A 17214-nucleotide genomic window follows, 5' to 3' on the forward strand; every position below is an offset into this window, starting at 1 on the left:
AGCAAGCCAGAGCCGCTACCTGGACTTTAAGGGAACTGAGCGACAGGCCTTTGTCCAGACCTTCTTGCAGGAACGCCAACACTGAAGAAATTGGAGCAGTGAAAGGAGAAAGTGAGCCTGCTTCACACCACGCTGCAAAGATACGCCAAACCCTGGCGTAAGCAGTAGAAGTAGAGCGCTTCCTCGCTCTCAGCATAGTGGCGATGACCTTGTCTGAGAAGCCCTTCTTCCTCAGACGCTGCCGCTCAATAGCCAGGCCGTAAGACCAAAGGGGGAGGGATCCTCCATCACCACGGGACCCTGATGTAACAGGCCCTGCTCCACTGGCAGCCGCAGAGGATCGTCGACTGAGAGCCTGATCAAGTCCGTATACCAGGGACGTCTGGGCCAATCCGGACCCACCAGGATTACCCTGCCGGGATGCTTTGCCACCCGGTCTAGCACCCTGCCCAACATGGGCCAGGGCGGGAACACATAGAGAAGCTCTTGTGTCGGCCACTGTTGGAGAAGAGCATCTACTCCCAGGGATCGAGGGTCCCGTCCTCTGCTGAAAAAGCGCGGCACTTGGCAATTGGCCGATGACGCCATCAGATCTAGGCTCGGCTGGCCCCAACGCTTCGTGATGTCCAAGAACGCCTGAGCAGATAGCTGCCACTCTCCGGGCTCCAAGGTATGGCGACTGAGAAAGTCCGCCTTGACATTCATGACTCCGGCAATGTGGGCCGCTGACAGCTGTTCTAGGTTCGCTTCTGCCCACTGGCATAGACTCATAGCCTCCTTGGCTAGAGGGGCGCTCTTGGTACCTCCCTGGCGGTTGACATAGGCCACAGCCGTGGCATTGTCCGACAGGACCCGTACAGGCTTCAACACCAGTACCGGGATGAACTCCAAAAGCGCCAACCGAATGGCTCTGAGTTCCAGGAGGTTGATAGACCACTTTGCCTCTGCAGGAGACCAGAGCCCCTGCGCTGTCCTTCCCAAACAGTGGGCTCCCCAGCCCGACAAAGAGGCGTCCGTCGTGACGACAATCCACTCTGGGGTCACCAGAGGCATTCCCGCAGACAACTTGTCTGTCTGCATCCACCAGCTCAGCGCCCTGCGCACTGCTGGATCCAAGGGAAGGCGCACAGCATAATCCTCCGACATCGGAGTCCAGCGCTGCAGCAGAGAGTGTTGAAGTGGTCTCATATGAGCCCTGGCCCAGGGCACTACTTCCATCGTGGCCGTCATAGAGCCCAACAGCTGCACATAGTCCCAAGCCCGAAGAGGAGAGGCTACTAGGAACTGGTCCACCTGAGCCTGAAGCTTGACAATCCGATTGTCTGGCAGGAACACTCTGCCCACTTGGGTGTCGAATCGAACTCCCAGATACTCCAGGGACTGAGTCGGGTGCAGCTGGCTCTTCTCCCAGTTGATGATCCATCCCAGGGAGCTCAAAAGAGCAACTACCCGGTCCACAGCTTTGCCGCACCCTGCATAAGAGGGGGCTCGGATCAACCAGTCGTCCAGATAAGGATGGACTTGTACTCCTTCCTTTCGCAGGAAGGCCGCTATGACCACCATTACTTTGGAAAAGGTCCGCGGAGCAGTAGCCAACCCGAAAGGGAGGGCTCTGAACTGGAAGTGTCGGCCCAGGACTGCAAAACGCAGAAAGCGTTGATGAGGAGGCCAGATGGGAATATGCAAGTATGCTTCCTTGATGTCCAAGGATGCCAGGTACTCCCCTGCCTTCACTGCCGCTATAACAGAGCGGAGAGTCTCCATGCGAAAGTGCCGCACTTTCAAGGCCCGATTGACCCCTTTGAGGACGAGGATAGGCCGGACAGAACCTCCTTTCTTTGGTACCACAAAGTAAATGGAGTAACGCCCCTTGCCAAGCTGACTTTCTGGCACCGGAACGACCGCACCCAGGCGGATCAGATTGTCCAAAGTCTGCTGCACTGCCACAGCTTTGACCGGAGACTTGCAGGGAGAGAGTACAAACCCGTCTCTTAAGGGTCGGCAGAACTCTAGCTTGTAGCCGTCTCTGATGACTTCCAGCACCCAAGCGTCTGAAGTTATTGTGGTCCACTCGCCCAGAAACGAGGACAGCCGTCCTCCAATCTGCACTGGGGCGTGGACCAAGACCCCGTCATTGGGTACGAGACCCTGGGGGAGGACCGGAGGGAGCACCTCCGGGACGGCGGTCTCTGCGAAAGGAATGCTGCTTGGGGGAGAAATTCCTCTTAAAGGAAGAGGGGGCAGAAGAACCCGACCTGCCCGGGCGGTACCGACGGGCTTCCTGAAACCGTCCTCTGGAGGTACCGGGACGAGCACTAGCCCGAGCCCTGACCTCTGGTAACTTCTTGCCCTTAGACGTGCCGAGATCGGTCACGATTTTGTCCAGCTCGATCCCAAAGAGCAGCTTGCCTTTAAAAGGCAATCTAGCCAGGCGGGATTTAGAGGCGTGGTCAGCAGACCAATGTTTCAGCCAAAGCCACCGCCGCGCAGAGACTGTCTGAGCCATGCCTTTAGCTGAGGCTCTCAAGACATCATACAGCAAGTCTGCCAAATAGGCTAAGCCCGATTCCAGGGCCGGCCAATCAGCCCTCAAGGAATGATCCGAGGGGGAAGCCCGCTGCACCATAGTCAGGCACGCCCTGGCCACATAGGAGCCGCAAACTGAGGCCTGCAAACTTAAAGCAGCCGCCTCAAAGGACGACCTTAAGGCCGCCTCCAATCTTCTGTCTTGGGCGTCCTTTAGGGCCGTGCCACCTTCCACCGGCAACGCCGTTTTCTTAGTCACCGCAGTGATTAAAGAATCCACGGTAGGCCACAGATAGGCCTCACGCTCACTCACGGCCAAAGGATAGAGGCGGGACATAGCCCTAGCCACTTTAAGGCTCGCTTCTGGGGCATCCCATTGAGCCGAAATTAAGGTGTGCATGGCATCATGCACGTGGAAGGTTCTAGGCGGGCGCTTCGTCCCCAGCATAATGGCAGAGCCAACAGGGGCTGAGGGAGAGACGTCCTCCGGAGAGGAAATCTTCAAAGTGTCCATGGCCTGTAACAACAGGTTGGGCAAATCCTCTGGGCTAAAAAGCCGCGCTGCAGAGGGGTCATCCGCTCCAACCGAGCGGGGATCCGTCTCCTCCAAGGAATCCGCAAAGGACCGTTGGGAGACCTCAGACACGCTGCCCTCATCTACATCGGAGGAGACAAATTCCTCCAAGGCCTGGGAATCAACCCGAGGGCGTTTGCCTCTGGGAACCTCAACCTCTTTACCAGACGAGGGAGCAGGGGCAGCGTTGTGCATGAGGAAGGCCTGATGCAGCAGCAAAACAAACTCGGGGGAGAAACCCCCCAGACTGTGCACTTCCGCAGCCTGGGCAACAGCCCTAGACGCACTCTCAACCGGCGCTCGAAATAGCGGGGGAGAGACATGCTGCGCATCCAAAATGGCGTCCGGCGCGAAACTCCGCGAAGGAGCCGCGCGGGAAGAACGGCTCTTAACATTAGCCGGTTTTGTGCCGTCGCCCAAATTAAGGGCGTTCATGGCATTAATGTCTCCAACCTCAAGGGCGGCCCCCGAAGAAGCCGTCCGAGCCGCGTGGCCGGCCAAGATGGCGGAGGCGAGGAGCGGGGGATGGGCGTTTATGGCGGGAAAAACTGCCACGCCGGAGGAAGGACCGGGACATTCATCGGTCACTAAACTGTCACCCATCAAGGGCGAATCAGGCTGTAAAACCCCCGCATCCCCTCTAGAAGCGCTCCAGCGATCCGGGGAGCGACCCTTTGCGCCCTCGCCCTCCGACGCCATATGCCACGAGGAGAAGAATCGGGGAACCCCCTGCCCGCTAGAAAAAGGTAAAATTACCTGCTTGCCGCTCCGAGCTGTAACGAACTGGTGTCCCAGTGAGTAGCTGCATTGAACGTTTAAATAAACGCCAAAATAAACGCCTTTAAAGACGTTTAAAATTTTTTTTTTTTTTTTTTTTAAACGGAGCCAGCGGGAGGGGGGAGAAAAGGAGGGACCTGGCACCACCAGGTTTGCACTTGCTCAAAAGAGCCCTCAACCCCAGGCCTCAACAAAACCTAAGGATTAGGCTTGGAGGCCTAGCCAGAGCTGCTGCTGTGTGTGACCACCACCTGCTGAGATAGAGAACATACTGAGGAGTTTCCGGCAGCACATGACCACATATAGGGAGGCAAAAGTTTGCTCTCTATCTCCACCTGCTGGTAGATGGACACAACCCACCAGTCTATGGATTGATCAGCTTGATGATATGGAATTCTATAAATAAGGTGCTAACAACACAATGCATATTATATTTCTGGTATTTGAATTTCAGTGCTGTTAAATGTGTATATATTTTTGATCCTGTTTCTTATTAGTCCTATTATTAGGTTTCAACTTGCTTTTTCAAGTTTAACCTCATTCATTGTATTTATGCTTGCTTATACTTGGTCATTTTACTACTATTATGTTGTTAACAAAATTGTAAATTTTATGTTAAACTGTACCTGCTGTACACTATCTTGGGTGAATCTCTTCATAATGGCAGTTAATAAATCCTAATAAATAAATAAATGACTAGACCACCAGCATAAATGCAAAGGCTGAAAATCTGCTTAAACCCTATTCTGTAAATAGGTGCATTTCTTACACAGCACATGTTTCACAACACATGGGCAGGATTCCACTTATATACACAACTTATAGAATATTATAAATTAGGTACATCTCTCTGGTACCTGCTCTATGTCTGGCATTAAGTGCTCATATCTAAATTTTAGGCTTGTAATTTACCTGTTAAGCTAATATCCTACAAAGAGGTGGGTACCTCTTTCCTTTATACAACAGACGCCACACAGGCACCTTAATACAGGTGCACCATTATAGAATTCCACCCTAGAGCATCTTTCACAGTTAACAATTCCTAGTTTATCCTTCACTGATCATTAGATGGTACACAACCCATGCTTAAATTATTTTCTTTTCCACGGTCTTGTGTTAAAAAGACCATTACCCAGTCCAGCCAACAGGGACATAAGAGGCATTTCTCTTCATGTGGTACCAGCGATGCATATTATGCCTCTCTTCAGGAAATGACCTCTGAACCGGCAGTGGTTCATTTGCTTCAGAGCTATGTAAATGTGCAAAGATCTGTGTCTCAATAAAATCTACACATAGGCCATGCTTCGCACACACGGCATGAAATGAAATAATGTTGTTGTTTTTCGGTTGGGCAATGGAAGAATAAACTATGTAATCCACCACAACACATCTTAGGAGGCAGGAGTTGTTTAAAGGGAATTTTTCAGCTCTCCTGACAGTTTTTGGCCAAAGCAAAAGCTAAAGATCTTTCCCTGACTGCTTACTCTATTTCTTGAATAATAAAACCAATAAAAGCTACTCAGAAATTTGTATATTAAATGGCAGGCAGGGCCAGATTGAAGCGTAGGCAAACTAGGCCCGACGTAGCAACATTAACTCTTCAACACATGCATAACTTACCCTACACGAGATAGCAACCACCAGAGCTGTTACATGGGGTGCAAGAAAGGTAGCTATTGCTCTGGACTGCCTGTTATCTCCTTATCCATGGTCACTGGTGCATAGGCACATGTGTTGTAACATTTTCTCTCCCTTTCCCCGCTCAGGACAAAGCTTGATAATAAGAAACACCACCAGTAAGCTTCACTCCAAAGGAAATGCTGGTCCTTGGGGGGGGGGGGGGGGGGGGGGGGGGGGGAACAGTGTACTTGTTTGCATTGGGCCCATAGAAGAGTTAATCCTATCCTGATAGTAGGCATGGCTTCTCTTGGGCAATAATGTCACGCAAAGCTGTTCTGGCCTCCAGCATGTGTAAATTTGTGTGTGAAACTTTGCACGAAGAGGACAGTTCTAAAAGCCTATGTTATAATAGGCTATTAAGATACAGAAGTGTCTATGTTGTCTCTATAAAATTATGTGCTTTATTTGAAAATGTTTTTCAGCACCCAGTTAGGAAATAATACCGTGAATGAGAAGTGACTTACAATGCCACCATGTCCCAGTCAGCCAGGGACATGATTACATCACTGACTTTCACTGCTGCCACCAGCACAAAATGAATACAACCAGCTGCAACAGCACAGGGGCCACTTCAACATCAGTTGTATCATATCACAATCTAATGAAATTTACAACTATCAACCCTAGACCCTTAACAGATGCAAACCCCTTTCATTGAGAGCTGAAAAATTCCCTTTAACTCACTGTAGGGTTACCATATGGCTCCAGAAAAAGGAGGACGGATTGAGCCAGCCGGTTTTTACTTCCACTGCTTTCCATTAAAAGCAATGGAAGTAAAACCCGGCTGGCTCAATTACTTCCATTGAAAGCAATGGAAGTAAAACCCGGCTGGCTCAATCCGTCCTCCTTTTTCTGGAGCCATATGGTAAGGACAACTTGACAAACCCAGGACATACCAGTTTAATAGCAGCAGGACCGCCGTGAGACAAAGCTGGTTCCGGGGCAAACAATCTTAAGGACCCCACTGCCGCCACAGCAGTCAAAAGTAAAGTCATCAGCTGGCAGGCAGCAGTGATCAAGACAGACTGCTATGCCAGCCACAGATCCTTCTTCCTGCAACATCCTACCTCCTGCGAAGTAACTTCCTGTTTTTGCAAAGGCAGGACATGGCAGTAAGAAGGACCCATAGCCAGCAGAGCAGTCTCTCTCTATCACTACTGCCTACCAACCAATGACTCCGAGACAAGTAGAGAACTGGGAAGGGGGAGGGTTGGGAGGGAAATATGCTGGATCAGACCGAGCGAGGCTGTCAGGCTGGATGCAGCACCACTGAAAAAAAACAAAAAAAGGCGGCTTTTCTATGGCTGGCACGGGAATCTTGAAGGCCCCCCCCCCCCCCCCCGGTGGCCCTGACTAGCAGCCCTTACACTCACCTGGTGATGTGACAATCAGCCATAGCAAAGACCCAACCCAAGATATCCAGCTCTTGAAACCTGAACCGGAGCTGTCAGAATCCAAGGGAAAGTGACCTGGAAGGAAAAAGACAACCTTAATATTCCCAAAAAGGTTCTGGCTTTTTGAATCTTTTTTTTTTTTTTTTTTGCAAAAATCTCAGACAACTGTGCCCAGCAATGCAAAAACGGTTAGGAGAGAGACCGTACAAATCCCTAGGACATAAAAAAAGCCCCTTCCTAAAAATCAGAAAGCACTTGAAAAGAACATTTAACCAGTACTGTAGAGAACACTTAACCCTACAGCATCCAGGAGCTGACCATTGAGTGCTCAACACAGTTTGAGACTACTGTGTATACTATTAGTCAAGTTTGTTTAGTGACTTTTTAGACTTGTGACTTCCAAAGCAGGCATTCTTTGCCGAAACAGGGCTCAGTGTAGATTCCATCCATCTGTAAAGCCTATTTGCATTCAAACATGCGTGGGATAAACATAAAGGAATCCTGCTCAGAAGGAAGGGATCCCCAGAAGCTTAGCCGGTGGTGGGCTGGTGGTTGGGAGGTGGGGATAGTGCTGGGCAGACTTATACGGTCTGTGCCAGAGTCGGTGGTGGGAGGCGGGGCTGGTGGTTGGGAGGCGGGGATAGTGCTGGGTAGACTTATACGGTCTGTGCCCTGAAAAAGACAGGTACAAATCAAGGTAAGGTGTACACAAAAAATGGCACATGTGAGTTTATCTTGTTGGGCAGACTGGGTGGACCGTGCAGGTCTTTTTCTGCCGTCATCTACTATGTTACTATGTTATATGTATGCCTCAAAGTAAAACTTTATAGCTTAATCCTTTTGGCCCTTTTACAATCTCTCTATATAAAAAGCAACACCAACGTTCTATGAAGCCTCCAGCCGGAAGTGTGAAGGGGGCGAGATATCCAGTTTCCCTATGAGTGTCTGCCCCGCCCTCTCTGTAACACAGTCAGTGAAGGAAAACAGCAGAGCACGAAATCAAATCGCTGGCTCTGTGACAGTGAAGGACTCAGAGGGGGGAGGGGAGAGAGGCCAGAGGGCAGGGACACACACACTCCCACATGCACACAAAAGAAAACATTGCTAGCCCCCGTTTCATTTGCATCAGAAACGGGGCTTTTTTACTAGTTGTTCAATAATTTGTTATTTTTACCTTTGCTTGACTGTCTGGTATCCTATTTTCCTTCACTGTGGGAGCACCATTAGTCCACCTCTTCTCTTTGTTTTGTGACTGTATACGTAGAGGTTTTCCCTCCATTTTCCCCCCTTTGGCCATCCCCATACCACTGAGGCCTCCTGGTACCAAGCAAAGTGCTGCTCAATTCCAACCTAACCACCCTCCCTTGGAAATCAGCCTGAGCTCCAACCAGCAGTTCCACATGCTGAGGATGCCCCGCTGTTCCACTGCAGCAGGATCTGCACTACTCTGAGCTCCCTCAAGCAGGGGGCCCGCAGTAGGAGTAGCACATGTGACCATCGCTGCCAAGGACTCCCTGCGCCACTCCCAGTGCTCAGCAAGATCCTGCACTGCTGCAGAGAAAGATGCACTGCACGTACCCACTCCCAAAGCTGTTCTAGGCTGCAGTGACTCAGCTGCAGCACTTGCACAGCACCCAATGCTGAACTGGCCTGTCCTTCTCTCTTTGTCCCAGGGAAAGAGTCCTCACCACCTGCCCTGCCAGCCTTACCTACCACTTTGGCAGAACTCCTGCAAAAACATCTCTTTTTTTAAATAGAGTGCTTCTGGAGGGAAGAGGAATGCAAGCAGAGCAAGATTAGTCCTAAGATAAGGAGGGTAAAGAAAGAAGAAAGAGGGGGCTAGAGAGAGAGGAAGGAAAGGGACATGGACTCCTCCTCCTAAGATTAGGCAGAGGACTCAGAAAAACTCCCAGTTGCCCAGGTTCAACTGGGCGACTAGTTCTCCAACTGGGCCCAGGAAACACATCCAAACCAGTTATAGAAACACAATGCACTGATATAGCCACCTACTATCTGATGTAGACAGTGAATATGGGGGTGGCTGGGGCTGCACAGTGCCCTATATAAGCAGGAGTTCACAAGCTGTTGTTCTCTGTCTCCAGCAGATGGTAGAGGGGAAAAACCTGCTTATTCTGGACTGGTCAGGTAGACAATAAAATTCTGTTCTTTGCAAGAGGGGAGATTAAAGGGGAGGTGGAAAGGACTGGGATGTTTGGGTGAGGAAGGGATGCGGAAGGCCCAACGGCATGCTCCGATATTGTACAGTTTTCTGTGAGTCGGGGGGGGGGGGGGGAAGGGAAATGGTTCTGATATCAAAACAGTTATATGTGCTTTGGCATTGTTTCACTGAGCAACTATGTTTTGAGGAGCTGTAAATTATGTTACTTGAGGCATTGTATTTGTGCTATGTTATATTTTTATTAACAAAATTTTGTCAACAAAAAAAATATCTATTCTTTATGTAGGTCCAACACAAGTTTAAAAAAAAACCAACAACGAAAAAAGACAGATGGTAGCAGAGGCCCACTAATTACAAAGAGTACTGATTTGAGATAATTCATCACTGTGCCATATGCCTTTCCATTGCATGCACCAGCACTGTGCCAAATCTTAGAAGTAGGGTACAATGGCTAAACCACTCTTGGTACTTTCTAATTTCTTCTATATCTATTCAATAAATGAAATGAAGGACAATTTCATAATTGCTTTATGAATACCTCAAATTTATATCATGCACTATAAAATATGAGAAGTTAACCATTCCAAGTACCCCCTTTACCTGTATAATCTTCCTCAGAGGAATATCCAGATGAAGATCCATACACATCGTAGGTTGTCTTGGTGTCCGATACTCCATTGGTGGAGCTGCTGTATGTGTTATCAGTACCCAGTCTCTTGCGAAACAAGTCAGTCTCTGTTTAAAGAAATGTAGACTTTGGTTAACAATGGACCAAGTACATGACATAGGCATAGCGGGAAGGAGTGGAGGGGAGAGATAGCATAGGGCTGTGTGCTTGTGCAGAAGAGAGAAAGCAGAAGTTAACAGCTCCTTAGATGGGTTCATCAATAAATTTCAAGACACAGTAGCTGTTTGGGGTGAAGCGTCATACTTTATAGGGCCGGTACTGTTTCCTCTAAGCTGAGCAGGAGTCCTCTACTTAGTCTTGCTACTGGAGGGTGCTGCTTCAACTATCATATTTTCAATAGCGAAGGACAAGCAAGATCTGCAGGACTCCAGGAAACCTGTCTATCCCTGGTGATTGAAAACACAATATTGAAGTATACTACTTTAAGAAAACTTAGAGCTATTAGGAAACATTTTGAAATTTAAATGTTTAGATTGTTTTTTCAAGCGCTTGTTCTGGCCAGATTTGATTACTGTAATTGAGCTCTAATTTGCTGTACTAAGAGATTACTAGATTGTTTACAAGTCATGCAAAATAGGGCACTTCTGGTGAAGCTCTTGGCCAAGATGGCCGCAGTTTGCCGAGCTCCCGGGTCACCCTCCAAGACTTGCCTCCCCACCTCCAAGCCAGTGACCAGTACCGAAGCAACACCTAACCTGAAGCACCCTGCAAGATCCGAGGTGCTGATCCAGGGTGCAGACAGCCGCCGATGGAGCAGAGAACATGCCGGCAAAATTTGGGCCCGCTCTTAGTGTTGCCAGAATCAGCTCATACATGGAAGCTGGAAGTGATGGGAAGTCAGCGAGGGAACTTGTGGCAGCCTTCGGGATGGTGGTATCTGCTGCGGCTGCCTCCTGGATGGTGCAAGACCATCCAAGAGGGCTGGAAGGGTCCTGACTCTGCTGGGGACCAGGCAGTGAGTGGCACTTGATGGCACATGAAGCCAGGAGGGGGCCTCCTTCAAGAAGCAGTCCCAGCCAAGCTGTACTAGGAAAGAAGCTCTGCAGTCCCCCCTCCTTCCCTCCCTTTTTATTTTATCTTATTTTATTTTATTATTTATTATTATTTTTTCTTTTTCTCACCTTGTGCCTGCACCTCTTGGCTCTTGATGGTCCTCCCAGTGGCTCTGCACAGTAGTCTGAGAACAGGGCTGCATTGTGGGTTTTTTAGGGGGGGGGGGGTGCTGCTTTGGACTGTCTGAGCTCACTCCTTCATCCTCCTGTTGAATTTATCTGGGAATATTGACTTCCTACTCTTTGGTTGCCCCCTCCCAGACTATCTATGGCGTCCAAACTCCTGTGTAAGGAGCGAGATAAAAATCGCACCCAAGGTACCTGATGCTGTTAGTTAACCGGGCCCTTTGGTGGGTTCTCTCTGGGCTGTGAAAATCTCACAAGAAGTGGCCTCGCTTATGGACAAGACCTGGGGAGATAAATTCCAGAAACTGATAAAATTGATTCAGTGAAAGGATGCCTAGAGAGCATCGAGCTAACATCCAAAAGTGCAGACCCTGGAGGAAAAACTTGATTTGGAAAACCGCTCACGCCAGAACAATCTCCAGGTGGTGGGCATCCCGGAATCAATTACAGCTGAAGAACTGAGAGGTTTTCTTGAGGCTTTGTTTCACATCTCTGGCGCTTCTGGACAATGCGGGTCCCCTTCGGATCGAACAAACCCATAGGCTTGGACCAAAAAGGCAAGGAGATCGATGGCCTAGAGTGGTATAATGCAACTCTTTGAGCTTTGCTCATAAGACTATGATTCTGCAGTCTCTCAGGGCAGAGAATTGGAATACAAAGGTTGGCGACTTCTCTGTTTCCAAGACTATTCACCAAAGGTACCTGCTCAGAAATGGGAATTTGCTCCACATTGCTCTAGATTGAGACAGAAAGTGCCATTTGAGCTTCTCTATACAGCCAAACTTTGAGTGATGGACCAGGGTCAGCAGGATCTTTACCTTGGTGCAGGAAGCTGGATAGCCTTAATTTTGCCGACTTCTGCTGTGGTGATGAAATGTGCAATGGAAGCCTCTCTTGAGGCCAGGGGAGGTGGAATTCGGGAGCCTCTTGTTGCCAGATCTCTTCTGAATTGCCTTTTCTTGCTTACAGTATTTTCTTTCTGTGGCCGTTGGGGCTGACTGTCTGGGGAGGGGGAGCGGAGGCTACTCTCCATGGGAACATTTTCCCTAGTTGGGGATTAGGAAGTGGATCTAAAAGGGAGAGGTGGCAGGTGTGGGTAGACTATGGTGGAGCCTTGGGGGGGGGGGGGTGGAGGGCGGTGAATGGGGGAATGGGATATTTGTTTTGGTGGTGGGGTATGTTATATTTTTTCCAATCCCAAATGGGATTGTACTATACATTACAGAGTTCAGACAGTGTCTTTGTTTCTCTTTCACATGGCGTTGTTTCCTTGCTACAGTTGGAGGGGGGTGATAGGCTGGACACCTTTCTCTGTACTTTGTATGTGCTTATCTAGTCTGGTCCCAAGGTAAATTGGGATTACATGAATATTAAAATTGCATCATAGAATGTGGGAGGTGTGTCCTCCCCAATTAAGCGCAGCAAAATTCTACAAGCCATGAATGGAAAACACATATCAAAAGCACAAGAAATGCATTTGGATGATATCGAACATGTTAAATTTAAAAGATGGTGGGTGGGAGCTTATGCGGCTTCCCCTGCTACTAAGAAAAAAGGCAGGTTGTATTATTTTATTCCATAAATCGCTGGATATCCAAAATCCACAAGCAGACTGTTGATTCGAATGGCCATTATGTGATAGTTCACATGACAAGAGACCAACAATGGGTGACTGTGTAACGCTTATGCTCCCAATGTCCATGACCGACATTCTTTGTTACCCTTATTAAGGAATTAGCTTCTCTGGGCGATTTCCCTTTGATACTGGGGAGAGATTTCAATACCATGTCAGATCCTTCTTTGGATACATCAAATCTTGGAAGGTCTGATCGGATTGGTTTGACTAAAAGAATACCATTGCTTAATGGGCCCTGATGTTAGATTTGCACCCTACGACCCAAGATTATACTGATCTCTCCAGAGCCCACCATACTCAGTCTTGCACAGACTACTTATTGGTCTCACAGTCTTTGTTCTCTCATATTAGTTCCACAGACACTGATGCTTACCAAATCTCAGATCATGCTTTGGTATGGTTGCTTTGGTGTCCTGTAGGAAATGGAGGGGACCCTCCACCATGGCAATTCACCCCCAGATCTTTATTACGATACCACCTTCCATGATTTGTTGATAGCTAAGTGGAAGTATTACAAAGCCTTTAATGCCCAACATCAGATAACCCCTATACTACTTTGGGATGTGGCAAAGGCAGTTTTGAGGGGGAGACACTTGCTTATGTGGTGCAAAAGCATAGAGCTCGAGACAGAGAGATCTTACGGTTGGAACAATTGCTCCAGTCCCAGCGTACGTTCTATGGGAGGGTTCCTATTTGGGAACACAGAGAATAATGCCTAGCATCTCAGTTAACTCTGAACACTTCACCACAGGACACTGAGATCCTGGCTCTATTACAAATATAAATTGTACTGCCATGGTAATAAATAAGAGGCTCTTTTGGCAAGACTGGTGACACAATGGGAGGGAAGTAAAATGGTCCAGTCTTTGAGAAATTCCTCAGGTTCTTTGGTGTCAGATAATGGAGATATTGCTGCTAACTTTCATAGATATTATGCCTCTTTGTATTATAAGGATTTGGATACAACCTATCTGAATAGTATGGATCTCCCATTTTTAGATGCAGATTCTGTCCAGATCCTTCAGAGACCCATTTCAGTGGATGAAGTTAAATTGGTTACTAGTCATAGCCCCAACCATAAAACCCCGGAGCCAGATGGATTTCGGGCAGAATTTTATAAAATACTCCAAGACTATGTTGCCTTCCCCTTGACAGAGATTTCATTCAATGTTAGTACAGAAGAGCATGCCAGATACCCTTTCCATGGTGCAAATCGTGGTCTTGCCCAAAACCGGGTAAGGATCACTCTTTACCCGAGTTCTACTGCTTTCCCTCCTTAACTTTGAAGTAAAGTTTCTAGCTAAGGTGATGGCTAATAATTTGGCCCGTGTACTGTCTCAGCTGATCACTGACCCACAAGTGGCTTTGTCAGGGAGCGGAGGGTATCTAAAAATCTATGCAAAATTCTGTCCTCCCTGGAAGTGGTTCACCTTAATAAGCTGCGTTCCCTTTTAGTGAGTTTTGATGCAGAAAAGGCCTTTGATAGGGTCTCCTGGCAATTTATGCTAGCCACCTTGTGAAAATATGGCCTAGGGGATTACGTCGTGGGTGTTGTTGAGACCTTGTATGATTCCCCTAAAGCTCAAACCTGGGTAAGTGGGGTGTTCTTTGACACAATTAGCATTGCTTGGGGGACCCCCTCAGGGCTGCCCCCTCTCCCCACTGTTTGTTTTAACTCTGGATCCTCTTATTCAAGATATTTTAAATAACCCTGAGATAGAAGGCATAGGTACTTATACTTCAAGGTGGCAGCTTTTGCAGATGATCTACTGGTCCATCTATTAAATCCAGAGAACTCTTTATAGGCGTTAATAGAATGCTTTGGAGAATATGGGGACTATCGGATTCAAATTAAATCTAGAGAAATCTGAGGTTCTTCCTTCTGTTGAGCTGGTGTGGCGGCCCTGGGCCCTTTTCTTTACGCTGAGCAGAGGGTTCATTTGTTTATATGGGGGTTCTCTTGTCTATGAAAGGGAAATGTAATTTGATATATCGCCTTTCTGTGGTTTTTGCAACTACATTCAAAGCAGTTTACGTAGTATATATTTGTACCTGGGGAAATAGAGGGTTAAATGATTTGCCCAGAGTCACAAGGAGCTGCAGTGGAAATTGAACTCAGTTTCCCAGGATAAAAGTCCACAGCACTAACCACTAGGCTACTTCTCCACCAATCGACTATACAAACTCAACTTCCATAGGCTGATGACACAAACTAAAGCACAGTTGAGGATTTGGTGGGACCTTCCTCTCTCCTTCAGGTAGAATAGCCTTAATTCAAATAATAATTTTCCCCAGATAGTTACTATGCAAACTCTCCCTACAGCATTTGTAGGACGGGATTTGGCTTCTTTGCAGAGGGAATTAGGGTGTTTTTGCTGGAAGGGGGAAACCCCGGCTCATATACGACTTTTTGGTTGGCAACTGGTTGTGGAAGTCTCGCGAGGCCGCCGCTGGAAGTCTTGGCAACCATGTTAAAAGAGCAGACAGGGGAGGATCAACACCAAAGCAGTGGGCAGGAAAGAGTAGGAATCTTTCCTGCCCCAAAGAAGCCACTAGACCACCAGGGTATCTTGAGGTATGTGTCAAAGTTCCGGGAATCCCACACCATCTGCCACATGAGATTGGGATCCAGGGGAAAAATATGGTAACCTCACCTGAAGGACCCAAGTAGGCTTGCAGCACGCCACAAGGCACAGTTATAAATGGCAGAATTTATTGCCAAAAGTGTGCGCTCCTATGAGGAAACCAAGCTTCCCTGCCCTGCAGCTCTTTGCACTCGGGACAGCCAGGAGCTTTGCTGATGGCCTTGTCCTCCAGAGTGGGCCTCCCACTGCATGCCACGCAGGCCCAAGTACTGCCCAAATGACAGGCCGATGATCAATTTCCCTGCGCTCTTCCAAACAGCACAGTAAAATTACCACCGGAACAGCGCAGAAAAATAACGCCCCTATGAGCAATGCTAATAGCATGCAAACTTATGTGCACTATTAGTATTATCGGTCTGTGTCTGCGGGAGGATTGTGCCAGGGCATGTGCGCTTCCCTTATATGAAAGTTAAGCCCTGCCCACTGGACAAGGCGCTGCCATTTTGAGGTGGTGCCTGGCAGAGGAGGAAGGAGTGCTAATCCCTCCTCCTCCAACTAAAGCTCCTATACAGGTCATATCACTGGAACAGATTTAGTTTTTCTACCTCCACCTGTTGGTCAGGAAGGGAACACAACCCATCCATGTGATCTTGTCTAGCAGGATGAAAAAGAATGCCCCCCCTCCATGCAGTGCATGTAGGCATTCCTGGATACAAGCATCCAACCTTCTGCACACATGCTCTGCTCCTCAAGATCCACCACAGAGTGACTCTAACAGAGACTGGACTGTCTTACAGGACTGTGCAATCAGCGGCACAGCAGCACTGCAGTTTTCACTTACCATACGACCGACCATTGGCTTCAGTCAGCTGCGTTTACCACACTCACCCCAATGAGAGTCCTTCTCCAGCTGCTGCTCCAAGAACGATGATGTCCTAGCAGTGGGCTCCCTGCCACTGTTTATATAGGTGACTGTCTCAGTGTAATAGGAGGAAGTGTGGGTGCTTGGCTGTGGGATAGGAGACGCTCGCTTAATACTGCTGGATTTCTTTCTAAATGTCCTGCAGAAGAGGAAGAAAAAAAAAAAAAAGAGACATGGCAAAGAATGTTCACATGTGAGGGATTCTCAGCTCTAGCGGGACTAGTGACAGAGGGAAGGGGTGGGAGCACTTTAAAGAAAAAGGGAGAGGATGACAACTTGATACTGCCTCTGATTTCTCACTCTGCAAGTTTTCCATCTCAGGTCATTCCATTTGTTTTCAGATAGTGATATTTTATACCTGTAGTTCCATGTGCTCAGACACCCTCTTCCCTAAACTCTCTTTTCCCAAAGCTAGGATAATAAAAATACACCTTATTTTATGGTAAAAGAGAGATTATCCATATCAGATCTTCATAAATATAGTGCAGTTAGTGTGTAATAAGAGGAATTTTTAATCCAATAGACTGCATTTCACATTATAAGGTACATCCAATAGATCTGACCTAGACATTACATTGTCACTGAATCTTAGATAGGTAGTTCTTTAGCTAAGCAAATTTTGGTGTGACTGTTATGACAAATATGGATTTGGCTATGTAAAAAAATTAAAGCTTGATCATAAGGTTACTCCTTTGTTGCCACTGACAGGAAACTTCTTTGTCCCATGGCTAGTGCAGGTGGTATACATTACTGGACATGGAGAGGAATACTAACGGGCTCATTTTTGAAAGAGGACGCCCATCTTTCGACACAAATCGGAAGATGGAAGTCCTTCTCACAGGGTCATCCAAATCAGTATAATCGAAAGCCGATTTTGGATGTCCCCAACTGCTTTCCGTTGCAGTGACGGCTAAAGTTCAAGGGGGCGTAACGGAGGCGTAGCAAAGGTGGGACTTGGGCATGCCTAACACATGGATGTCCTCGACCCATAAAGGAAAAGAAAGGGCGTCCCTGACTAGCACTTGGACGACTTTACTTGGTCGTATTTTTCTTACGACCAAGGCACAAAACGGTG

The 17214-nt window shown here is 47.9% G+C and overlaps 1 protein-coding gene across 4 annotated transcripts in view; it reads right to left on the reverse strand.

The window, feature by feature from the left end:
• SUN2 (Sad1 and UNC84 domain containing 2) overlaps positions 1–17214 on the reverse strand; it is a 127271-nt gene that overhangs the window by 67035 nt on the left and 43022 nt on the right. For all 4 annotated transcript variants that reach the window (XM_030210843.1, XM_030210836.1, XM_030210829.1 and 1 more), the window contains exons 3-5: positions 16106–16278; positions 9731–9865; positions 6931–7026 (exon numbers count right to left, since the gene is read on the reverse strand). In XM_030210843.1, coding sequence (XP_030066703.1) covers positions 6931–7026; positions 9731–9865; positions 16106–16278 — 404 coding nt within the window. The remainder of the gene's footprint in view (positions 1–6930; positions 7027–9730; positions 9866–16105; positions 16279–17214) is intronic.

This window comes from Microcaecilia unicolor, chromosome 1 (assembly GCF_901765095.1).
Source record: "Microcaecilia unicolor chromosome 1, aMicUni1.1, whole genome shotgun sequence".
Lineage (NCBI taxonomy): Eukaryota > Metazoa > Chordata > Amphibia > Gymnophiona > Siphonopidae > Microcaecilia > Microcaecilia unicolor.